The following is a 27,630-nucleotide window of genomic DNA, read 5'->3' on the forward strand; positions in this document are numbered from 1 at the left end:
AAAGACACTGAGCTAATATCAATCTCCTAAACAGGAACCTGTCTCGTGACAGTGTGGCATTTCCTCACATGGTTGCTTGTCGAATGCTTCAATTTTGCACTTTGAGACTTCAACATGCAGAGATTGCACAAGGGTTTGCATGGTCTCTGTTGGTAACACTGGGGTTTGAACTACAGTTAACTAGTCAACTACAGTGGTGGACATTAACGAAGTAAATGTAATTCGTCACTTTACATAAGTCACTTTTTTTTGTATCTGTACTTTACTAAAGTATTTCCATTGGAGGAGACTTTTACTTTAACTTCACTACAATTCATCGTCAAATCTTCACTTTTCTGTTTGGAGCACACTTGCACCGAGAAACCAAGCCACTGAAATGAAGGTGGGGGCTTAAAATATCAGAGAGAATAATGACAACAAAATCTTTGCCTGGATCTATGTGGGGTTTGTACACATTATCTGTTGATCCTTTACCAGGATCTCACACGAGTTTATTATTACCCTGCACCCGTTCTCTCGAGAGGAGAAATGTCAGAGGTGGTGGCAGTGGTCAGGGCGCTCCATCCACCAGCCTCTAGCGTTAGATTACCCTCAGCTCCTCCTCCTCCCTGAACAATTTCCACTGATGAGGTAAGGTTTCAACTTCAGAAGGTCACAAACGCATAGGATTCAGCCTAAAGTAGCAAAGTTTGAGGAGGTGAGGGGTATAAAAAAAAAAGGTCTGGCGGCTAGCCAGGTGTTGGCTCATTACACTTGGCATTGCTTTCTTTAAAGGGAGACAAAGTTGGACTGAAACTTGGCCGTATGTCAGACTCTGGGGACACGTTTCACATGGTGAGGATGATTCTGAAGATGATCATGTGCACGTCTAATCCTCAGCAGACCGTCCGTCAGAAGTGAAACGAAGAGAAACGGAGTGTCTCATATAACACTCTGATGCATTCGTTGTGAGAGTGATCTGGACAATTCGGGATACTTTTAGATACAGTGAACTAAGCCGCCTAACACATCTGCTCATTGTAACTTTTGGCACCTAAGCCAAAAAAAATAAACTCTCTCTTGATAATACACATCTCTCTTCTTCTTTCTCTCCCTTTCCCTCTCTTGCTCATTTGACATGTTGAGATAGTGTGTGCGGGTATAGGCATCGAGCGTTTACGCTGATAAGACGAGCTCCATTACAAGGTCAACTGCTGGTTAATTAAGCGGAGAAGCGTCTGGAAATCCTGGCCCAGCAACAAGGTTAGCCCAGGGCCAAGGTTTAAAGACAGGCACTGACAGAAATCTGTCGACTCAACAACGCTCATTCAGTCAGACACCTGACACTGTAAAACTTGATCTGAGTGAGGAAGAGATCGAAGCAGAACAGGTGTGCGCTCTGCACAGCTGGATGTCTATCCTATCTAATGTTTTTTCCCGAATGATAGATTGTGCACAAGTCCATTCAGTCTTGATACCAGAACCCGACCGGCTCGTCTTCTTCGTGAATTCAAGCCAAATGAAACAAACAAATCACTTCCTGGTGTACAGAAAGGCTTAAATTTAAGCACAAAATAATTTATAATTCTCCTAATAATCCCAATTAGGCAGCCACGGCAACTGCAAACTGAAAAAAAAAGTTTGACAAAAAACAGAGAAAAAGCAAATAACCTTTCCCCCATCCCTCTAAGTCTGAAAAATGTTCATTTCATTAGGATGATTACTCCGAGTTTTCAATGCACCGCTTTGAGAATCGTACGAGAGTCTAGTTAGATTTGCATGAATATGAAACAGGAAGTGGGATTTCTATTGATACAGAAGCTCAGTGTGCTGATATCAGCTGTTTGGCTTGCTATAAATGAGAAACTCTCATTATGAATGAATTATGTTCCTAAATTCAATAACCCCTTGAGCATGCCATGTTTCCTTCCAATACTTGAGCTGATAGTATGGACAACATAAAAGTGCACCTTAATTTCATTTCCACATTGAGAAAAAAGAAAAAAAGAAAAATTTATTTATATATATACAGTGAGGAAAATAAGTATTTGAACACCCTGCTATTTTGCAAGTTCTCCCACTTAAAAATCATGGAGGGGTTTAAAATTTTCATCGTAGGTGCATGTCCACTGTGAGAGACATAATCTAAAAAAAAAATCCAGAAATCACAATATATGATTTTTAAACGATTTATTTGTATGATACAGCTGCAAATAAGTATTTGAACACCTGTCTATCAGCTAGAATTCTGACCCTTAAAGACCTGTTAGTCTGCCTTTAAAATGTCCACCTCCACCACATTTACTATCCTAAATTAGATGCACCTGTTTGAGGTCGTTAGCTGTATAAAGACACCTGTCCACCCCATACAATCAGTAAGAATCCAACTACTAACATGGCCAAGACCAAAGAGCTGTCCAAAGACACTAGAGACAAAATTGTACACCTTCACAAGGCTGGAAAGGGCTATGGGGTAATTGCCAAGCAGCTTGGTGAAAAAAGGTCCACTGTTGGAGCAATCATTAGAAAATGGAAGAAGCTAAACATGACTGTCAATCTCCCTTCGGACTGGGGCTCCATGCAGGATCTCACCTCGTGGGGTCTCAATGATCCTAAGGAAGGTGAGAAATCAGCCCAGGACTACACGGGAGGAGCTGGTCAATGACCTGAAAAGAGCTGGGACCACCGTTTCCAAGGTTACTGTTGGTAATACACTAAGACGTCATGTTTTGAAATCATGCATGGCACAGAAGGTTCCCCTGCTTAAACCAGCACATGTCCAGGCACGTCTTAAGTTTGCCAATGACCATTTGGATGATCCAGAGGAGTCATGGGAGAAAGTCATCTGGTCAGATGAGACCAAAATAGAACTTTTGGGTCATAATTCCACTAAACGTGTTTGAAGGAAGAAGAATGATGAGTACCATCCCAAGAACACCATCCCTACTGTGAAGCATGGGGGTGGTAGCATCATGCTTTGGGGGTGTTTTTCTGCACATGGGACAGGGCGACTGCACTGAATTAAGGAGAGGATGACCGGGGCCATGTATTGCGAGATTTTGGGGAACAACCTCCTTCCCTCAGTTAGAGCATTGAAGATGGGTCGAGGCTGGGTCTTCCAACATGACAATGACCCGAAGTACACAGCCAGGATAACCAAAGAGTGGCTCTGTAAGAAGCATATCAAAGTTCTGGCGTGGCCTAGCCAGTCTCCAGACCTAAACCCAGTAGAGAATCTTTGGAGGGAGCTCAAACGCCGTGTTTCTCAGCGACAGGCCAGAAACCTGACTGATCTAGAGAAGATCTGTGTGGAGGAGTGGGCCAAAATCCCTCCTGCAGTGTGTGCAAACCTGGTGAAAAACTACAGGAAACGTTTGACCTCTGTAATTGCAAACAAAGGCTACTGTACCAAATATTAACATTGACTTTCTCAGGTGTTCAAATACTTATTTGCAGCTGTATCATACAAATAAATAGTTTAAAAATCATACATTGTGATTTCTGGATTTTTTTTTTAGATTATGTCTCTCACAGTGGACATGCACCTACGATGACAATTTCAGACCCCTCCATGAGTTCTAAGTGGGAGAACTTGCAAAATAGCAGGGTGTTCAAATACTTATTTCCCTCACTGTATATATATATATATATATATATATATATATATATATATATATATATATATATATATATATATATATATATATATATATATATATATATAATCTATTGAGACTGCTTTTAAAGGTGCATCACATTCCTAGGGGTTGAAACGTCAAGGTAGAGGGACAGGGTGAGCAGCTTCCATTCCACGCAATTATCTGATCCAGTGGAGCTTTCAGATTTCCTCATTACGCACACTTATCACTGGATGCCAGCCCAGAGTCTTACAGCTATCACGCTATCACCTGATAATAGTTTGCCGTATTAAAGCAAATTAACTTCATTTCAGCTGCTTTTTCAGAGACGGTCGCTCATGAGAGCGCTGTTCATTAGGGTTCAGCCTTCCCTTCGAGCCTTCTATTGTTTATCTGATCAGTCAGTAATGACTGAGTGAAGATTGTAGGTGGGGGGGATTTGGTAGGGGGCTTGCTGAACTTTAAGATGCAAATCCTTTACCACATTTAGAAATTTGACCTTATCCAAAGTTGATATCTTCCTTCCTACAAGACATAAGAAATTGAATAATGTGTTGACATGCATGAGTCTGATCTATGATGGCAGAGTGTAGGCCCTTGTTCCGCAAACGTTTACTTTAGTGATTGTATGAAATCTGGCGAATGTTTGACCCAACCAGCGCGTGCACACACACACGCACGCACACGTGTTTGCCTACCTGCAGGTGATCGATTGCCGTTTCACCTCATCAATCAATAGGCACCTTGACACGAGCGCAAAAAGGTTTACATTGGAGCTAAATGGATATCGGTGACCTTTGATCCCTCTGGATTTTGACATTTTAGGCTTGACCTTTGAGCTGACATAGCTTCAGCTTCATGAGCCACATAAACAGATCCACCTTGAAAAAAAAAAAATCACTCGGTGAGGTGGCGCGCATGCTGCAGCTATCCATCCTTTCTGCAACTGCATTAGCATTGTGGGGGTGGTGCTGAGAGAAGCCTGGACATTAATTGGCCCTGTGGAGCCTGCTGTGCCATGTCATGCCGGCTGTCAGGAGCCTCCCAGGACCGAAGGGAGGGGCAAAAGCGGGCTGTAAAATTAATTATGAGCAGTTACAGAGCAATCTGTCAAAATTTGTTTTTAGCTACTCCCACCTGCTCGGGGTAAGCTTACGGACTGATGGCATGTGGACATGGGACTGTAAGTCCTTATTAATGATATAATGAGTCAACTAGACTTAGAAAATACCTGCTTTAAGGTCTGGTTAAATCCTGACACATATTGATAGAGCTGCCTTAATAACTGCTGTTTTCTGGATAAAGCAGGAAGAAGTCCAATCTAGTATTAAAGCTCTATATAAATGTGCATGTATCTACTGAATATTCATGCATATTCTTAATAATGTTGGCTAGTAATTTAAAAATGGAGCTGGCTACATCAGTTGCCTTGGATCGAGCAGAGAATGAAGAAAAGTGCGTGTTGCGTTTCCTAATTGTATCTGTTATACTGTATGTATAATTGTATAATCGATCTAGTATATTGGATGATCATCACGAGCAACATAAAAGCTAGCATTTTTCTTGCTTAGCATTGTTTACTTGCCTTGCTAGCAGTTGTTGCCATGCTGTGGGCTGCTAGAAATGAACTTTTTAGGTTAAAGATGTTTTAACAGGTTATTTTTTCGAGAGAAAAAAAATACGCCTTACAAAACAGAATAAGAGTGTATCAGATGTTGATATAGTATTGAATGGGTACCTGATGCCGGTATTGTAATTTATGCATCATAGTTCGTTTGGTTGAACTCTGGTAAGCAACTGCAAAATGCATTAACGGAATGAGATCAGTCCTGAGAAGGGCCATTTGTGTCATCCACTTTCATTGTCTGCATTCACTCTTACTCACAAGCAAAGCCAGGCTGGATTTTAGACAGGGTGGCTTAAAAGATAAACCAGTTGCTGCGAGTTACTCCCAATGTGAATCCTTGTGTCTGGCAGGTAGAGAGCAGGCAGAGAGAAAAGGGATTATAGGATCATAAGGCTCATGTGAGAACTATGCTGCTTCTGACCACTGGCATAATCCCAAGAGATACTTCACACAGGCCAAGTTTCTCACTAGTTTAAAACTTCATCTGGGAGGCAATCTCAGGTGATCTGTTGTCAGACTCCATCTTCTTAAATGCTCTCTAGCGATACCGGCGTTTGGTAAAAAAATGACAATCCGCTCTCGAATGACTTTACCAGCCCCCTATTCATTTTCACAGTGCAGCTAAATGCTCGAGTTGGCCAACGTACAAAAATGCTCATTGTGTTTCACTGCCAAGACTTTGCCATTAAACAGCAGCCTATCGTTCACAGCATTCACACATACGCATTTTATAGGCAGAATACAACCAGATGCGCTAACCTGGTTAACACAGATTAGCATAGGCTGACTGACAACACTAATTTCTATTCACTGTTAAGCAAAATTCTGGTTGAATTCCTCCAGTCAAAAGTCGACAGCGGTTTCTAGTGCGGGTAAACGTACGTGTATACATATAGAAAAGCAAAATCATGTAACCCTCGTTCAAAGTTGGACAAACTGGACTTGCAAATCCTGAGTAAACAGACACTACAAAGCACATAGGACCTTTCAACTTTTAAACCACAGACAAACTCCTACAGAAATAAATGTTTATTTAGAGAACCAGTCATCGTAAAGTGACTGACCTCCTAGCTGAATGAACAAACTATTTATCTCACTCCCTCTTCCTCTCACTCCCTCTCTCTCTCTCTCTCTCTCGCTCTCTTTTCTCTTTTCTCCCAACATCCCAGCTGTGGGACATGGCTGAACTCAAGCACTAACACTTAGGAAATAACCAAACAAACAGCTCCTAGGAAGAATAATCCAGTTTGGTTCCTCCAAAGTCGTTACATGCATGTTTGTTTCGCCCCGAGGGCAGTTATTTATGGTCAGAGAAGACTCGAAAAGCGAGAGAGAGACTTAAAAACAGGAAACTGTTAATAAAAATCACTGGTCTCACTGGATTATTAGTAATTTACAAACCGCCTATAAAAAACACAGCCATGAAAATAAAAAAATCAAACAAACAAAAAAGTTCACGTTGTTACAGCTACAGCAGTCTATTGATTTCCTGAAAACGGTATACTTTTTCAGCACTGTTTCCATGGCAGCGGCCATCACCAAACCAGAGGTTAAGCAAAGTCTAATATGCCAATAGGAAGCTATTTAATGACCTCCTTGCAGCTAGGTTCAGCTTTCCTTTAATAGCCTAATTCTATATATATATATATATATATATATATATATATATATATATATATATATATATATATATATATATATATATACATACATACATACATACATATATATTTCTTTTTTATTATTATTATTAACATTTGTGAATATCAACTGTTAACATTGAAAAAAATTTTTTTATAAAATGCCTGCTTGGTAGAATAATATATAAAATAATATTTTAATCCATAGCGCTAGTGTTAGCCGCTAGCCACTTCCGGGTTAGCAACTAACTAACATGAATGAGCACACTGTATTATCAAGATTTTCCATTTTGTTTGACCTCTGTGAGTGTTCCTAGCAAGAAGCAAGGCTTTAGGATGAAGTAAATACACAAAATCATTGACAACTCTGTGACTAGATGAGCAAGAAACGTGCTCCGCGATACACAAAGTGACCAGCGTAGCCATTGCAGCTGTTAGCCTTAGGCCGCTAACACATTTGATGATTCAGTGGTTCCATTACTCAATGTGACTATCTGCCACAAGCATGATTCAAATCCAAACCCTTCACAATCGCTATAAACATCTCCAGGGCTACAAGGAGGCTCACTGGAGGACAAACACTTAGAGAAGTGCGGCATTCTGGGTGGAGGTGTGATGACCCCAGAGAGATGGAGCACGTGTTAATGTTCTACATGACTTCCTCTGCCTGTGGGTCTTTGGCCACGACTCCGAGATGACTAAAGACGACAGGAAAGCCAGATATAAACAAGGAAATGCATCAGGAAACGCTCTATACAGTTTTGACAGTAGATGCAAATACACATGCATGCACACATGCGGCCCTTTACACATGTCGCAACGGTTCAGTTCACACCTTTGACAAACAAGGGGCCAAATTCAGAGGATGGTCAGATTCAGTCCATCTGTGTGGCTTCTTTCTTCGTTGAAACTGGGATACAGCAAGAAAAAAAATGCTAATTCTGATTTATTTAACACAGTAACAGCTGTTATTTGCACAATCATTGCCAATTACACATCGACACCTACAACTATATCTGCTGCATCATATGGTAAACATTATGCTGTAGCTCTACCTCGAGCTACTGAACCATTATTCTTATTTATCTGATTTAACCTCATTTCCATTTGCATTTACTGACATGCACCATGATGTTTACCTTTACCTGGGCAGTGTTATAGTAATTATTGTGCTATTTAATGTTTTGGATACTAACTGCATTTCAGTGTATCTTTACTTGTACTCTGATATTGACAATAAAGTTAAACCAATCTAACCTCACCTTACCTGCCTAACCTAATCTTTAACTATCTGAAGCTAAACCAACCTAAGCTAACCTGCCTAAGATAAACCAACCTAACCACACTTTACCTACCTAATTTGGCCTAACCTTACCTAACCTGTCGAAACTAACCTAACCCAACCTACCTAAAATAACCTGCCTGTGCTAAAATAAAATAACCTAGCCTACCTAATCTAACCTAATCTTACCTGCCTAAGCAAAGCTAACCCAACCAAAACTGCCTAAGTTAACCTAACTTAACCTTAACCTGCCTACCCTAACCAGACCTAAGCTAACCTAAGCTATCCCGACCAAATCTAACATGCCTATGCTAACCTAACCTAAAATCTACCTAACCTAAGCTAACCCAACCCAGGATTTCATTCTCATTAGGTCTCATCAAGGTTTTCTTTCTTTCTGGTTTTCTCTATTTAATAGAATCAAGGAAGACCTAGTTCAGGTCAGATAGCTCCTTTTTGAGCTTGTCCTAGCAGTCGTTTATCAATCCGTCAGGTTACCCTGAAGAATAGAGGCAGTTTATCAAAGCATTAACTAAACATGTCATCCTCTGAGCCAAACAAAAAAAGACGTGTGACAGCTTGTGTTAGAATGACAAATGTGTTGGTTTTTTTTGCTTTTGGAAGCCATTATGAAACCCACAAATTATGAAACAATGTTCAACCACCATTAAAACAGTAAGAATTAACCAATAATTGTAATCACGATATGTTCAGCTACTAAGGTGTGTTAATTATGCTAATGCTAATTTCCTCAGGAATGGAGACCAGCCCCTTTTTTTGGAATCAGAAAAGAAAAAAAACTTAAATAAGACCCCATAAGAATGCATGAAGACCAGATTTAGCCACAGAGGTTATGGAGGCAGAATATGAGGTGACCAGAAATGCGTATTCCTTTCTCTTTCCTTCTTGCGCAAAAAAAGGAGAAGCATTTCTCTCAGCTTTGGACTTCCAACTGCTTCCAAGAGTGAAACCATGAGAGAGACATTCAGTCTGTCCACAGAACTCCAGCACTCACATCAGAACAGAAATTCAAGACTTAAATCTAATAGACATGCTGGTTTTTCACTGGCACCAGAAATAACATGGCACAGCACCAATCGGTACCTCTGGGTGGGCAAAAAAAAAAAACAAAAAAAAAAAACATCTGTCCTAAATCTGTCTCTTTAAACACTGCCTGATCAGACCAGCATGGAATTAGGATTATATTTCTGAAAGACTTGAGGTAACTGTGTATTAACAGTGTGCACCTATGCCAGGTCTGCGGAGTCCCTTGGTCGGCCAGAACATGTGCTCCAAGCCACCAGAGCTTATTCAGCACTCCCAGTGGGCCACATCATCCCAGCTAATGTACCGGCTGAAGATCTCTGTCTCCAAAATGCCATGTATCCTTCTGAATGCATGCCCCCCCCCCCCCTTTTTTTTTTCATAATAAATATATATCTCCAGCGTGAGAGAAGTTATTTTCTCAGTGTAGTCTCTCTGAAAATGAGGCGCACATCTTTGGCAGAAAGAGCAGTTGCTGGTCAAAATAGTATGTTAATTAGTACCTCAAGAAGAGCTGTGGATTCACTATTGATTCCCTACAGATGGGATGAATAATAGCAGTCTGTGGAAGAACAAACCACTTTTCTCCAAACTCAGCAAGTCGGAATTATAGATTACTTCAAGCCTTTTGTTTTTTTCAGGGAGCGTTTTTTTTTTTTTTTTTTTTTTCAATGATGGTTCGCACAAATGTGCTTCACTTGCTGGGGCTTTTCCAAAAAAAGCGCCACACCTGCACAAGCGATACCTGAGGCACATCTGTGGCTCGCTCTATTGTGCTGCTGTCCAAGAGATGAAGGAGTTACAGCGTCGCATGCTTTGAATTCCCCAACAATAAAGGAGAGTAAAACAACCGAGAAGGACAAAAAAACAGCTTTAAAGTCGGCCCACCTGAAAATAATCTGTTCAGTAAACAGCTGGCTTTTCAGAAGGGGAAGGTATGCGGGGCATCAAATCATTACAAGACCATTTGCCGGGCTCGTCTCTGTAATCTAGAGGACAGATAAGAAGCTGGAGCGTGTGCACACACATGCATGGGGTACAAGAGACGCAAAGTTTATCCTATAGTATACGGCTCCTGAGTCGTGTCAGGCTCTGCAGGTGACCTTAACACATGTTGAGCGTTCCTTCGACATGTTAATTCAGCAATGGCCAGCCTGCTGATATAAGACTCGGTTTCCACACACTACAGCAACTCATTAAGCCGTTTCACACAGGGAATGAGACCAGAGTGGGACACAGCCTCCCCCGGGGCATGAGTATATGTGTGTGTGTGTGTGTGCATGTAATTACATTCTAGCATTGCCCTACTGTACACAGCAATTCATTGCTAGTATTGCAGCATCCCATCCTGTTGATAACCTGGAGCAAAACAAATCCGTCTCTGAGATACCTATTCAAATCAGGCAGCAATGGCAGTCCTTTTTTATTTCTCCTTTCTAATGCCCTTTGTCTGTGCTCTTAGTGCAACTGAATAGGCAGGAACCCGGAAGCAATTAAAAAGCAAAGTTTATACATGCACCGCAGAAGCATTCGCACTTGAGTTGCGAGACGTTCGAAATAAAAACAGAGTCTCCATTGTTCACCTTTTCTTTGCGCTCGCTTAGAACACCCCCTCAGGTTCACAATGACACAAAGGTGTGACTCATAAAGACACTAAGGTGTGACTGCGAGGAAGACTAATGACATGCAGCGCACCAGATCACGCGCCAGTCCATACATACTTCTAATAATAATCTATATTTGTAATATAATAGAATCCACCAATGCATAACCAATACACCACACGCACACACACACACACACACACACACACACACACACACACACACACACACACACAAAAATCTATACTCGTAATATAATATAACCATCCAAACATTACATATGGTGCACCAAACAGTACATATACACACACCGATCCATACTTGTATATTATGGATATCTACTATAGTGCATTAAACTTTCATGTGCACGCTAATTAATCTGCAGTGATCTGCGTCTGAAAGATGAACACAAGAGCAACGTTAGACCTCCTGCATACAATTTGACTTGGAAATTATTATTGCATCAGTTCATGATAAGACCTGGGTAAAAACAGATGCAATCTTTTATTTAATAAGAATGAATGGTTTTAATGAGTGAGCTTTAAAGAGTGCTTTTATGGTTATTTATCCATCTCCTAAGGGCCAGGATGTGCATCCCATTCTTCCTATCAGCCCAATCTGTTGCCTCCATGTTCCTGTAAATCCACCAGCACACACACACACACACACACACACACACACACACACACACACACACACACACACACACACACACTTCTGGACACTGAAGCATTCTGCACTGAAGCTTAGTGAGAACATTCAGAAGTTATCTTTACCTGAGCAGAGCTGCAGTAATCCCAGTATCATGTAAATTCCTATACAGTATGCCATCGTTCCAGGTTTCCTTTGGGAATTTGTTCCAGAATTCCTGATCATTGATGCGCTGCTGCTGCTGCTGCACATGTGGCATAATATCATCATCCTAATTTTGTAAAAAAAAAAAAAAAAAAGAGAGAGAGAGAGAGAAGAAAAGAAAAACCCGGCTTGGTCCTTGTATCTTTCTTTTCGTCCTCTAATTAATCACGGCTGTTCCTGATGGAGATCAACAATCCGCTTTCATGATGTCCAAAAGTTCACCCAGAGCTGTGCGCGTCTTTCCGGTGCGTCCCGAATGAAACTTTGCGCTTATATGCAGTGGAGAAAAAGTGCAGCTCGTCCCCGCTACATGTCGGATTTCTGTCCGGATCTGTGGAGTCGCTCAGCCGGAGCTGGAGGTTCTCCGTGTTGGAGGAGGCGGTGGTGGAGAAAAGGCGCTCCAAAAGAAAACTCCGCCCGGACACTCCAAAGCTCTGTGCGCGGATCTCCTGTGCGTCCTGGACCAAGTGCTCTCACCAATCCATGTGGAGATCTCTCTCTCTCTCTCTCTCTCTCTCTCTCTCTCTCTCTCTCTCTCTCTCTCTCTCTATCTTCAAGTTACCCAAAAAATAACAACTACACGCCTATAATAATCGCCGGGTAGCTATTCAACCCAACTTGTAGAAATCGGTCCAACTCCTTCTTCTTGTGTGTGTGTGTGTGTGTGTGTGTGTGTGTGTGTGTGTGTGTGTGTGTGTGTGTGTGTGTGTGTGTGTGTGTAATGCGTGTGTTGAATCATGTATCACTCCTTTCAAGCGCTTACGCGCGATCGTGCGCTTCTGACTTCTGCGCTATCGGACCAGCTGGTGATTCCCTGCTGTGCGCGCTCATGGATGCGCGTGACCGTAACGGGGTCGCACAGGCGGTATAAAGAGGAGTGAGTTTCTAGTGCATCAGGTAAGTGTAGAGGGTGGAGGAAGGAAAGGGAGGAAGGATGGTATGGATGGAAAGAAAGAAAGAAAGAAAGAAAGAAAGAAAGAAAGAAAGAAAGAAAGAAAGAAAGAAAGAAAGAAAGAAAGAAAGAAAGAAAGAAAGAAAGAAAGAAAGAAAGAAAGAAAGGATGGTATGAATGGTAAGAAAGAAAGAAAGAAAGAAAGAAAGAAAGAAAGAAAGAAAGAAAGAAAGAAAGAAAGAAAGAAAGAAGGATGTATGGATGGTAAGAAAGAAAGAAAGAAAGAAAGAAAGAAAGAAAGAAAGAAAGAAAGAAAGAAAGAAAGAAAGAAAGAAAGAAAGAAAGAAAGAAAGAAATGCGGCTATGACAGATGTGCAGTCTAGATGTTACTACTGTTGAATGCCCACATAATAGATAGATAGATAGATAGATAGATAGATAGATAGATAGATAGATAGATAGATAGATAGATAGATAGATAGATAGATAGATAGATAGAAAACTGGATTACAAATATATTTACACAATAGAGTGTAAACCAGATGCTCTGGATCTGAATCACATTAGAGGACACTGATTTATGAATTCAATTTAAGACATTATGAGAAGGACAACTAAAGTGACCACTAAAATAATTTGCTTAAATTAATAAAAAAAAAGTCCACAATTTTTTTCCTCGTAAAATCACTATAATTATAATAATATGCAATTTGGGACACTGCAGTGAAGCAGGTTCGGGGACGCGCATGCAATACATTCACAAACACGCGCGCCCTCTGCTGGACTCTCTATAACATTACTGGCTTGTTTATTTTCCACTGAGGAAAACGAATGAAGAGTGACACTGATGCGCCAGGGTTTTTTAATCCATCCTCTGTACTATACATTTGAGTGCATTCCTCCCTCTAACACATCCATTTTAACCTCAAAAAGGCACGCGAATTGGCTGATGAAGTGTGTCGGAGTATCCGAAACACTATCTGAGAACTCCTGGAGAAAACTCAGCCATCTGAAACATTATACACAGTGTGATTTTGTTTGAATAGTAAATGGTTAAAATGTATTCTCTAATGCATAACAGCTATATGTGTAATATAAAATCAAGTGAAACCCTTCCCAGTTTAAGCCACTGATTACTAATAACCATTTAAACTGCTCTTTTCTAGCTCTCCCTTTAAAAAAAGCTTCTCCCTGCACACTTAAGTAGCGGGAAATATTTTTTTTTACACACAGGATTTTTACTGATGCTCAACTCTCTTGGCGTGCCATGAAATATCCGGCACGTTAAAAGCCAAGAGCATGAAGAAAAGCCCCGATGTTGTTTTCAGAGCTCTTGAAAAAGAGGCAGCATGTAATTCTGCCCACTGCCAACCGATGCCAACTCCACAGGCCTCGCCCCATTCTGGTACTGACTAATGTTTTCCTGCTGAGAGCAAAAGAACATAAGTGCTTAAACTGCACTATGCAGTCCTGCTTCAAATCCTCTAATTGGCTGTCATGTAGAACTGGCCTCACAGCCGAATGCCTGCAGCTGGAACGTTTCCAGCGCTATAAGAAGCATAGTCCAGTGTGACCTATAGACAAACATCAAAAACACCCGCACTCATAAAAGCATTCAGTAACACGTCTCAAAGAGTTTAGGCAGCTCTCATCAAATTCAGCTTTTCAATATTGGAGCATCTTGGAGCCAAGCACTATTTTTGGTGAGGTTTCAGTCAAGCTTTTAAAATTCCCCTGAACATCTTTAATGTTTATTAACCATTATAATTAAAGCTCCTCAGTGATGTCTAAGATTTACTTCGTAATGACTTGTTATGTTTAAACCTCTTTTGTGGTCATGTGGTCTCGTTTCACCACCGTTAATAGTCTCAAAATTATACATAATGCCATTCGATTGCATGCAAATTGTGACATAAGTGGGATTTAGTCTTTGCTTCATCTACATTTACACTCCCCATCTATACACTCCTCATCTATACACTCTTTACACTCCTCATCTATACACTCCTCATCTATACACTCTTTACACTCCTCATCTATACACTCCTCATCTATACACTCCTCATCTATACACTCTTTACACTCCTCATCTATACACTCCTCATCTATACACTCTTTACACTCCTCATCTATACACTCCTCATCAATACACTCCTCATCTATACACTCTTTACACTCCTCATCTATACACTCCTCATCTATACACTCTTTACACTCCTCATCTATACACTCCTCATCAATACACTCCTCATCTATACACTCTTTACACTCCTCATCTATACACTCCTCATCTATACACTCTTTACACTCCTCATCTATACACTCCTCATCTATACACTCTTTACACTTCTCATCTATACACTCCTCATCTATACACTCTTTACACTCCTCATTTCTACACTCCTCATCTATACACTCCTCATCTTTACACTCTTTACACTCCTCATCTATACACTCTTTACACTCCTCGTCTATACACTCCCCATCTTTACACTCTTTACACTCCTCATCTATACACTCCTCATCTATACACTCCTCATCTATACACTCTTTACACTCCTCATCTATACACTCCTCATCTATACACTCCTCATCTATACACTCTTTACACTCCTCATCTATACACTCATCTATACACTCTTTACACTCCTCATCTATACACTCCTCATCTATACACTCCTCATCTTTACACTCTTTACACTCCTCATCTATACACTCCTCATCTTTACACTCTTTACACTCCTCATCTATACACTCCTCATCTATACACTCTTTACACTCCTCATCTATACACTCCTCATCTTTACACTCCTCATCTATAAACTCCTCATCTATACACTCTTTACACTCCTCATCTATACACTCCTCATCTATACACTCCTCATCTATACACTCCTCATCTTTACACTCTTTACACTCCTCATCTATACACTCCTCATCTATACACTCTGTACACTCTTCATCCATACACTCCTCATCTATACACTTCTCATCTATACACTCTTTACACTCCTCATCTATACACTCCTCATCTATACACTCCTCATCTTTACACTCTTTACACTCCTCATCTATACACTCCTCACTCCTTGGTTCAGACCAAGGCTACATCTCCCTATTAGTTTTACTAGATCTTAGTGCTGCGTTCGACACTATAGATCATGATCTTCTCCTCGATCGCTTACAGAATTACATCGGTATTCAGGGACAGGCATTAAGCTGGTTTAAATCCTACCTGTCCAATCGTTACCATTTCGTAGATTTAAATGGAGAGCTATCCAGGATAATGCTAGTAAATTATGGCGTGCCACAAGGGTCAGTTCTGGGACCCCTGCTTTTTACAATATACATGCTTCCATTAGGAAATATTATTAGAAGGCATGGAATTAGCTTCCATTGTTATGCTGATGATACCCAGCTATATATTTCATCCAAACCAGGCGATACAGCTCAATTAGCTCGCATAACTGAGTGTGTTGAAGAAATAAGAGATTGGATGACCCATAACTTTCTGCTATTAAATCCTGATAAAACGGAGATTTTGCTCATCGGCCCAAAAAATAGTACACAGAAGCTCCAGCATCTCAGCCTGCATTTAGACGGTTGTTCTGTAACTACTAGTTCAACGGTAAAAGACCTGGGAGTTATTTTAGACAGCAACTTATCTTTTAAAAATCACATCAATCAAGTTACAAAAACAGCCTTCTTTCACCTTAGAAATATTTCTAAGCTAAGAAATATGTTATCTATATCTGATGCAGAGAAGCTCGTCCATGCGTTTATGACCTCTAGAATAGACTACTGTAATGCATTACTAGGTGGATGTCCTGCATCATTAATAAACAAGCTTCAGTTAGTTCAGAATGCAGCAGCAAGAGTTCTTACTAGGTCAAGAAAATACGATCATATAACCCCAATCTTATCGTCCCTACATTGGCTTCCTATTAAGTTTCGAATAGACTACAAACTACTGCTACTCACTTATAAAGCACTAAATGGTTTGGCTCCCATGTATCTATCCAGTCTCTTAACACGCTACAATCCGTCACGCTCCCTGAGATCTCAAAACTCTGGGCTTCTAGTAGTTCCTAGAATAGCAAAGTCCACTAAAGGCGGTAGAGCATTTTCACATTTAGCTCCTAAACTCTGGAATAGTCTTCCTGACAGTGTTCGGGGTTCAGATACACTCTCCCAGTTTAAGTGCAGATTAAAAACATATCTTTTTAGCAAAGCCTACACATAACACACATCACACACATCACATCACAACCTTGTGCTCCAGAACATCTGATCACATGCACATTATCAACTTGTGCTGTTAATATCATGAACAGCAGCTACGCTAATTCCTCTCCACTGCTTCTCTTTCTCTCCCCATCCCGAGGCTTCCTGAGGTTTGGCCAGCTCCAGTCACGTCCCACCTCGTGAAGATTATGGACCTATGGATGATCATGGAGAAGTAGATGCCGAGTGTTTAAAGGCCCTGGCATGGAGAAGCTGATGCTGGATCTATGATGATCACAAATTGTTCTGTATTGTTGAAAGATTTATGACCAAACTTTTGATGTCACCCATATGAGGATGGGTTCCCCTTTGAGTCTGGTTCCTCTCAAGGTTTCTTCCTCATATCATCTGGGGGAGTTTTTCCTTGCCACTGTCGCCACGGCTGCTCATCAGGGACAAACGCACACCATTCACCTTCACTGTTGTTTTCTGTAAAGCTGCTTTGAGACAATGTCTGTTGTGAAAAGCGCTATACAAATAAACTTGACTTGACTTGACTTGACTCATCTATACACTCTGTACACTCTTCATCCATACACTCCTCATCTATACACTCCTCATCTATACACTCCTCATCTTTACACTCTTTACACTCCTCATCTATACACTCCTCATCTATACACTCTGTACACTCTTCATCCATACACTCCTCATCTATACACTCTGTACACTCTCAGACAAACAGACAGAAAAGGCAGACAGACCGACAGAAAGAAAGAAAGAAAGAAAGAAAGAAAGAAAGAAAGAAAGAAAGAAAGAAAGAAAGAAAGAAAGAAAGAAAGAAAGAAAGAAAGAAAGGCATATAGAGGTGAGGTTCTTTAATATGTACCTAAGCAACTTCACCTTGTTTATACATTAAATAACATTTAGGAGAAGCACTTCAGAAAGTTTTTCCAGTGCAAACTGAAGCCTCCGTAGGACCTAAAATAGGCATGTTAATCAATCAGCGCAATTCACTACGGCACTGAGAGAATTCTTCAGCTGGGCTTCAGGATTTAGGATGAACTACACAAACATACAGAGAGCTTCACACTCAGCTGCCAAAACACAGTCAGACCTGCGTAGCTAATGTGATAAATATGATCGCTGGCCTCCCAAGCTGTCTGACCTCTCACACACACACACACACACACACACACACACACACACACACACACACACACACACAAACACACACACACACACACACACACAGGTGGGATACACACTCAGTTCAGCTTCACTACTAATGCTCAAATGCACTAATATATACACAGACACTCGTATGAGTATTAAATAGCTCTCGCTCTCAGGTCAACGGCTGGAAGCCAAAAGTGGCATGAAAACAAACCGTTATTAAAATATTAAATCGTAGATTTGTGTATTTCCTATACAGCTCTACTGCATTGCTGGCATAATATTACTTTGTGATACGAATTCTGTAAGAATAAACCTATAATTTTATTTTTTTACCAATTAACTTTTGCCAGAATTAGTCTGCATAAAAGACCCCACACCATTTCATTATATTGTATAAAAAGTGTTTGATGCAACGCCACTACTTGCATCTGTATCAGTTCAGATAAATGTGGAACTGATGTGTGTGATGTGTGCGACGAAACTCAAATGTTTTCTTTGGAACATTTTCCAATAAATGTAGTTGGTTTTCCAAAACAATATAGTAAAAAAGCCTAGCAAGCAAATTTAAACCAAGTACTAAGAATGAATGCAATAACGAATATGAATATGTTTTATTCATGTTGATGTTTTTTACCCTGCCAGCTTCATATCTGTCCTCTTGCCCACATGAGACTGCAAATCTTCAACTCATGCTCCTTTTATTAGCATCCACTGAAACTTGTGTCCTGATACATTTAATTTGAAACCGGTCGCACCTTAAAATACAACGAATTAAAGACAGGAGGTGGAGCTGGAGATAGCAGAGCTGAAGATGTTGAGATTTTCGTTGGGAGTGACGACGATGGACAGGATTAGAAATGAGTTGATTAGAGAGACAGCGCATGTAGGATATTTTGGAGACAAGGTGAGGGACAAAGGGAGGGACATGGGGTACATTGGTAGAGAATGCTGAGGATGGAGCCACCAGGAAGGAGGAAAAGAGGAAGACCAAGGAGGAGGTTTATGGATGTGGTGAAGACATGCAGGTAGTTGGGTTGAAAGAGGCAGATAAAGAGGACAGGGGGATATGGAGACGGATGATCCGCTGTAGCGACCCCTAGTGGGAGAAATGCCAAAAGAAGAAGATGTGTGGATCCTGTTTATATATAAAATCATATGAATATATAGAATTAAATCAAGTGGTTCTTTTGACCAGACGCAGTTCAGTCCATTTCTGGCTCTTGGTCCTTGCTTCTGTTCCTCAAGCTGCAAATCCTCTTGGAAAAGCTGGAAACATGTCTCTTCAGGTTACTAAGCAGCTCTGGCAGCGAGGACAGGGATTTTTTAGAACTCAGTCAAAGCCTATCTCAACCCATTCTTCCAAATGCCATTAGTGCAATGACACAGACGCCGAGCGCAGCTCCGGATAATGGACTGAGAGCTCGTGTGTCCTCTCAGTCACCCACGCTGTGCCACGGGAGGCCGTTTAGGTTCAAGTGGAAAAAGTTCATATCTAGCAGAGAGGCATCGGCTGTCCATGTGGATGAGACACTCAGATGGGTTTCGGGTCAAAGGTAGACAGACGCTAATGATAGCCTCCTGCCGCGCAAAGCTGCAGCCATTCTTTCTGCTTTTCTCAAAGAGAATTGTGCTGTTTATGTGCCTGGTTTCATTTCCACACACTTTCCATTACTGACTGACTCATTCCACTTCAGTTCCTGTCATACACGATCTGTCACTTTCACCCCCCCGCCCCCTTCCTCTGTTCTCTTCTCGCCACTTTTCCTGACTGTCAGAGCTCTTATTCTCTCACGGTCTCATTTTCCACATCACTCCACCATTCAATCAAGTCCCTGTTTCACCCTTTTTTCAACATCGCTCCTGTCGTCGGCCAGCGGGGTAGCGACGTGTTTCGATGTCATTCAAAGCCGGACGGAAAAACGATCTAGTGAAATATGACAGACAGTTTGAAAGCTTTCGATTCCAGGAGTAAATCTACATGCTGATGTACTGCTCCCTCATCTCTTCTATCTCTCATTCAATCCACGTGTCTTTTTTGATGCCTGCTTTTCTGTCACTCAATGAGTTATGTTACTTGAAATTGTTCCCACAGTGTAGACGTTCCCAAATGCTCGTATCGTCAATGTTTAAATAGCTTTTTTCCCCTATAAAATCCAGAGGCACTTAATCTTAAAAACAATTTTTGCACATCAAAACCAAAAGCCAGCATTTATTCAGAACGCTGGAGGTAAAAATATGCTTTCAGAAATGTTAGGAAATAATTGGATAGAGAGTAAATCTGTGTTTTTTCACTGAGGGTCTCACTTTTCAGAGCTACAAATGAGTCCAGCCTGGGAGTGCGAGAAGAGACTTAATCAATTAGCTGCTCTGCTCTGAGAATCTGGCTCTCTGGGTCATAGGGCTCCAAGCAAAACATTTTTCAGCTGGTTGCATTTTCGGTTACGCTTTCTTTGGATGGGTGACTCGGCTTCCTGTAGCTTAGAGAGGCAAACACGAACACTTGTCAAATTGTATGTCCATGTACACGCTGTGTGGTTTTCATCTAATGAAATCACCACATATACTACAATTTTTTTAAGAAATTGATTTATATTTTTTATTCCAGTGTATATAATTCATAACACCTTCCATGCAGCATTTCCTATTAGAAACAGTGGGTTCTCAAGAATATAAGAGAGAGAGATGAGATCCAGCTTTTTGAAATTGAGAACAGGTTCGGCAAAAAAAAAAAAAAGATATAGATTTACATTTGTTCACTCTGTATAATGCCTGTATAATAAGTATATAATAAAATAATCATGAGGCATGCTGTTAATAATTAATTGAAATGTGTGAAATTCTGAATGAAACTGGCCAAATCTGCCTCAGCGACGTTTGAGGTGTTTTGAGTGGCACGAGCACTACAAGAGCGGAAGAACATCACTGGAAGAAGACGAGAGATCAGGAAGACCTTCAACGTGTTCAACCACCGAAAATGTCGAAACCATTCAGCAACTCGTGCATGATGATCGTCAGAGAACAATCCACATGATATCACTTCCGCACACACCCTATTTGCCAGATTTGGCTCCTGCAGACTTCGTCCTCTTCCCGGAGATGAAGATCCAGCTCAAAGGCCACAGTTTGACATCATTGCAAAGATCCAGCATCCCTTCGAAAAAAAGACTTCCAGGACACATTCCAGAAGTGGCAGGAATGCGGTGAAAGGAGACTATTTTGAAGGTGACAGAGTGTAAACGTAGATAAATAAAGTACTTTCTTATAAACAGAGCGAGTTGTGAAACTTTTTGATACCACACATAACCCTTTGGATGGGTCCCTGGTGGTCTAGTGGTTAGGATGCGGCGCTCTCACCGCTGCAGCCCGGGTTCGATCCCCAGTCAGGGAACCAACCCCAGCGACTCTCAGTGGCGGTCCCAAGCCCGGATAAATGGGGAGGGTTGCTACAGAAGGGCATCCAGCGTAAAAGCATGTGCCAAATCAAACATGCAGATGGTCTGCTGTGGCGCCCCCTAATGGGAGAAGCTGAACAAAAGTTTTTACATAACCCTTTGGATGTTGGATCACTCTTTTTTTCAGTGGCTCAAAATTGGACGTTTTGATTGAAAAGTCATGAGTTCAAATCTCAACACCACCAAGCTGCAACTCCTGGGCCCTTGAGCAAGGCCCTTAACCCTCCACCGCTCAGCTGTATAAATGGGATAACTATAAATCTCTCCGGAAAAGAGCGTCTGCCGATTACCATAAATATAAATGTAACGTAAGCTATAAAAGCATTGTTTCCTCACCACCCTTATTAAAGTTAATAATCCAAAATGAAAGAAATGCAACATTTCCTTTTGTAAATGCTAAATAAACAAATACAACTGTACAAAATCAGTTTTTTCTTTGTTTTAATATGCTTTAAATCTGCTTATTATTAGACTTAGATTACCTGAAGCATCTAACACATCATACAATCCTCCTGAATATGCTATTATTATAGCTCCTTATCCTCACCCTACTATAGAACAGGCTTTCCTTTAAATTACAGCCAAAATCACTGTAATAAAAAAACTTCACCTTCACTGTGATATAACAGATAATAAGTTTGTGCATTTCTTTTCCTGACAATGATACTGTACAAATAGACCAAGCATTTAAACACTACTTGAATAATACTAATAAAAACGTTGTCTTACCAGTGTAACCAGGTGAGTTGTCTTCATCATGGTCAGAAGGTGGAGCAGATGTGGTTGATTCACGTGGCCCATTTTGCCCACTGATATCTTTTAAAGAGGAAAATAGAAAAAGACGTCACTTTTCAAGAACCTGCAATAGTTGCATTAGAAGTTGCTAATTTCCGCTTTGCACTATTAATACAGTGCTTAAATACAAGTTAAAAATGGCAATAACTAATTATTTGTGAAAGCAACTTTTGCCTGTAAAACAGCATCAAGTCTAGACTTTGGAGTTTTATCCCACTCCTCTTTGCAAAATGCTTTATTTCAGGTTTTCGATGATCCTTTTCTGATGTCATGTATTTGTTGATTTTGATGCGTGCTTCGCAGTGGGGAAAACTATTTGAGTAAATGTACTTCATTACTGTACTTAAGTAATTTTTTGTCTAGTTTTACTGAGTTTCTCTGTATTCATTACACTACATTTATGATTCAATATATGTGCTTTTTTACTCAACTATATTTTAATTGACAATGACCTTTATGACATTATTTTAACCAGCTTTTCTTGAAGTTGAATACAAATATCGCCCCTCTCTGAGACTGAGAAGTGAGGAGACACAACCCTGAACAGAGACCAAAAGCAGGTAATTTACCACTTTAACCAGTGCTGCCTTTGTGCTATGATGAGGCTGTATTCTTGACTAATACATTTAGAAAATGTTATTAATAAGTAGATGTGAGCAGAACTGCTGTTCTACAACCTTTTCTAGGATCTTGGAGATAAAGTGGAGGTTAGATATTGGCCTGTAGACAAGGGTCAAGGTCAGGTTTCTTAATTAGGGGGCTTATAACTGCCAGTTTGAAGGATTTAGGGACAAAACCAGTGCTATTGAATAAGTTAAGAACAAGTTGAATTATTTCTGGAATGATCTGTTTGAAGAAACTGCAAGTGGTCAAGAAAACAAGTTGATGATTTTGATGAGGAAATAAATAGATGTTAGTTATTTTGCTACCGTACTGAGTAGAAATCTAGGTTTATGCTTGTTATTTTTCTATGAGGACAGATAAATATGCTGATCTAGCAGCACTAAGAGTGGCTCACCATTTAGAGGCCACATTTTTATGATGTCATCATGTAGAAAGTATTTTACAGTATTTTAAAAACTACAAAAATACAAAGAATTTTGATGCAAAATAGAAGAATTTTCATCAACCCTCCCAAATATGACAAAAGCCAAAGTCCTATTTGATATTTACATTTAATTTATAATGCATGTATCATAAATATTTTTGTATTTAAAATGTTCACAATTATTTAATATACTTTTTTTTTTCCTCTGGAGTTTTGTTTGTTGGAATATTGCGTTGAAGATGTAACAAGTTGGACATTTATGTTGTCTTTTCTGTCTTTTTTTATTATAAAAACTTGGGATGTGCAGACATTTTATATCCACTACATATTCAATACATTGCTTTGTGAATACACTATAATTCAGGGGTCACCAACATGGTACCCGTGGGTCCGCAAGGACCACATGAGTAGCCGGCGGGCCTTTTCTAAAAATAGCTGTTTCCTACTTTGTTAAATCATTGTTGATAATTATTATGAGAAATCATTAACACGATCAGTGTCTTCACATAGATGAATATCATTTATTAATAATAACATATAATAAAAGGTAAATTGAGCAAATTTGTTATTTCAGATCAAACTGAAAACTGTGTGTATCAAAGTGGTAGCCCTTCAAATTAATCCCTACCCAAGAAGTAGCTCTCAGGTTCAAAACGGTTGGTGACCCCTGCTATAATTCATATATTTGTGATAAGATGTCAACAACAGAGCTGGTAGACAGTCTGAACATACAGTATTGAAGGCTTTGAGACACAGGCTTAGACTGGCCATCTCTGATCCTGCCAACATATTCCGCCATCATAATCCCTATAATTGTTATATAGTTTGTGAGCTTGAAAAAATTCTTGCTTTATTTCTATTTCGATGTATTTAGCCTTTAAAAGTATGTAAAGCTGCCATTCTCCATGCATACAGTCATACAGATTTCCATACAGTGCTTGTGAAAACATTACTGTAACATTTTGTTCTAAATTTGGACGTATGACAGCAATCACAAGTACGCTGTGTGTATCCATAGTGCTGATTCTTAACCAAAAACACACACACACACACACACACACACACACACACACACACACACACACACACACACACACACACACACACCAGTGATGTTTTGACAGTTAGATGCTTGTTAACAATCTCAAACTGCAAAGTGAAAACGAGCTTCTATAAAATATCAGTTTTACTGAGCTTATTAAAGGACGACTGCTGAAGCAAACAATATCGCAGTGTTTTAGACGTGTTTCCCGAACAGATTAACTCGGATGAGAGAATATGCTACACCAACCTCGAAATTGCGTCTACGCTCGAGAAAACCGTAGACGTCTGCTCTACGGTTCTCTTTATGCCAGTTAATGAGTTCTGTGGTTAAGAGGCAAAGATTCCACATCGAACTGCGGTCAAGCTTTGAGCTAAGCACTGTACATTTGGCTACTATTCGTACGTCACTGGCAGCCTGTACAGCATCCGAAGACAACTAAAGAGTCAGCAGATCCATTCATGTGTCATTTAATATCCCAGTAAATGGGGAAATTTGGTTGCTGTGTTAAATGAAGTGGTGCTGACAGACAGATGGTTTAGCTCCAGTGTGTAATCCTTCCCACCTGTCACCTGTCTCTTTAGTTCCCCTCTGACTCACCCTAACCCCCCCCCATCTCTTTCTCTCTCTCTCTCTCTCTCTCTCTCTCTCTCTCTCTCTCTCTCTCTCTCTCTCTCTTAACCCTTAATAAATCAACTTGAAACAGTGCACCTGTAAATGAAAGAGCATTTAGTAGAAGATGGTTGAAGGAATGGTGCACCTGGACATAATACAGGAACATGCACAAAGAAAGCCTCTTATATCTTCAGGGTTCCTTTGCAGTTTCTAGCTTGCAGCAATGGTTAATGACTTTTTTTTTTTCAACATAGGGCAGTTTTTAATAAATTTTTTAGTTTAGAGACAGTGGCATTGAGTAAAAGACAGGAGGTGGAGCTGGAGGTAGCAGAGCTGAAGATGTTGAGGTTTTCGTTGGGAGTGACGAGGATGGACAGGATTAGAACGAGTTTATTAGAGGGACAGCACATGTAGGACGTTTTGGAGACAAGGTGAGGGAGGTGTGATTGAGATGGTTTGGACATGTGCAGAGGAGGGACATGGGGTATATCGGTAGGAGAATGCTGAGGATGGAAAAAACCAGGAAGGAGGAAAAGAGGAAGACCAACAAGGAGGTTTATGGATGTGGTGAGAAAAAACATGCAGGTAATTGTTTTGAAAGAGGCAGATGTAGAGGACAGGGGGGTATGGAGACGGATGATCCGCTGGGATGACCCCTAATGGGAGAAGCCGAAAGAAGAAGAAGAAGAAGAAAAAGAAGAAGAAGAGCAAACAAAATCAAGTCTGAACAGCTGGTGCATACTCGGAATGGTCAGATTCACAGATTCTCATCGGTGCATTGGCATAAAAGTTAACTCCTGTTAGGGGTCGCCACAGCAGATCATCCATCTCCTTGCCTCTCTGTCCTCTACATCTGCCTCTTTCAAACAAACCACCTGCATGTTATCCCTCACCACATCCATAAACCTCCTCCTTGGCCTTCCTTTTTTCCTTCTGTTTTTCTAATCCTGTCCATCCTCAATCACTCTCAATGAAAACTGCAACATCTTCAGCTCTGCCACCTTCATTATCACTGTCTCTAAACCATAAAAAATAACAGGTCCCACCACAGTCCTAAAAACTTTCCCTTTCACTCTTACAGATATGTAATAGATTTGTGATATATCTATCACAAATCACTTCCGCCACTCTTCTCCGTCCACTCCACCCTTCCTGCACTCGTTTCTTCTCTTCTCTAACACACTCTCCATTACTTTGCATGGTTGACCTCAGGTATTTAAACTCAAAAGTATTCAACTATATACTACGTAAATAATAAATCATTATAAAATAAATGGTATGAAAGAGTTTTGCTGCAAGTATAGTAAAGTTGCGAGCCGAGATTCTACCAGAAATACATAAGTAACATTCGTGTGCATTGTCAAATTGCTTGCACATGCAAATTAAACTAAATAAATAAATAAATAAATAACATTTCACTTTTTAAAAGGTCTTGTATCACCATGAGCCACCAGAACAATGTGCTTTAGTGTACTTTAGGAAAAATTCTATGTCTGTAGAATTGCACTGGAAGAATAACCACTGTTTTCTAATACATTGCTTCAAAATCTGTTCATCTGAGTTCATATTTCATAGTTATTAAGGTCATAGCATATCATTTTCGAACCAGTGGAGCCTTCAGTGAGCCCTTGTGCCATGCGCATAAGGACAAAGGCATCATGGAAATTCCCATCCCTTTAGGATAGAAACGTTTCCGGATATATTTTCTATGGATTTTCTCCATGGGTTATGTTTTACACATGAGTAACTTCCAGTCACGGTTCTTAACATTCATGCCAGAAATGTTTCTTGCTGTAACTGTCAAAGGCCAAGTTTTATTTCTGTTAGAAATGAATGTTAATTTGTTTTATTCAATTTAAAAAGAACAAGTCAAGTCAAGTTCTTGTAAAGCTGCTTTATAACAAAGTCTATTGTCCATATAAATACAATCAAACTGATTAGATCAAGCATAAACCTATGGAAGAGGTTTATGGAGGTGGTGAGGGAAGACATGCAGGTAGTTGGTTTGAAAGGGGCAGATGTAGAAGACAGGGGGGTATGGAGACAGATGATCCGCTGTGGAGACCCCTAATGGGAGCAGCCAAAAGAAGATCAAGCATAAACCTGTATGCTGCTCAATCAACTTCAATGTTGCCTGATTAACCGACATGCTCTCTGTATGCTATCGAATCAAATCCTATGCTGCAGGACTAACTTTTGTCATGTCTGAATCATTTATATGTGCTCTAATTATCTCGTATGATGTCCATGATGGCCGATCAGTGCACATGCTGTCCTACTGCACTAGCACTGCTCTTATAAACACTTAAAATTAAACACAGGGCCAAAGCATTTAAAATGTAGTAGCAAATCACCAGCATATCATATGCATCTGATAAAAGAAAAGATGATACAAAATATGATAGGCGGGAGTGTTAGAAGTAAAACAGACTGAGAGCAATCGATGCTACAAAGAAATGCATCAGTGGTAATCTGTGGGGTTTTGAAAAAAAAAGCCATTAGGCATTTATTGAGTGTAAAAACGTTCAAGGTCTCGAGTCGACGCAACAATGCGGTTAATAAACCAGGTAACGCCTATCACAACAAGACTTTCTGTTAGCAAAACAACTATAATCTTCTTATGTTCTGTTTGGCTCACGCTTACATGCCTTTCCTACTCGCAGGCCCACGTTGCTTCCTACCTCGGATCAATATTAAACTGGAATTGTGCCACA

At 40.3% G+C, this 27,630-nt stretch overlaps 1 protein-coding gene across 4 annotated transcripts in view; it reads right to left on the reverse strand.

Moving 5' to 3' along the window:
* LOC310740899 (roundabout homolog 1-like) overlaps positions 1-27,630 on the reverse strand; it is a 214,894-nt gene that overhangs the window by 127,348 nt on the left and 59,916 nt on the right. For 2 of the 4 annotated variants that reach the window (XM_083568076.1, XM_083568074.1), the window contains exon 3: positions 22,146-22,232. In XM_083568076.1, coding sequence (XP_083424202.1) covers positions 22,146-22,232 — 87 coding nt within the window. Of the gene's footprint in view, positions 1-11,590; positions 12,499-22,145; positions 22,233-27,630 lie in introns of those variants that run through there. The other 2 variants (XM_083568077.1, XM_083568075.1) reach the window with 1 other exon arrangement.

Source organism: Silurus aristotelis, assembly GCF_946808225.1.
Source record: "Silurus aristotelis genome assembly, chromosome: 18".
Taxonomy (NCBI): Eukaryota; Metazoa; Chordata; class Actinopteri; order Siluriformes; family Siluridae; genus Silurus; species Silurus aristotelis.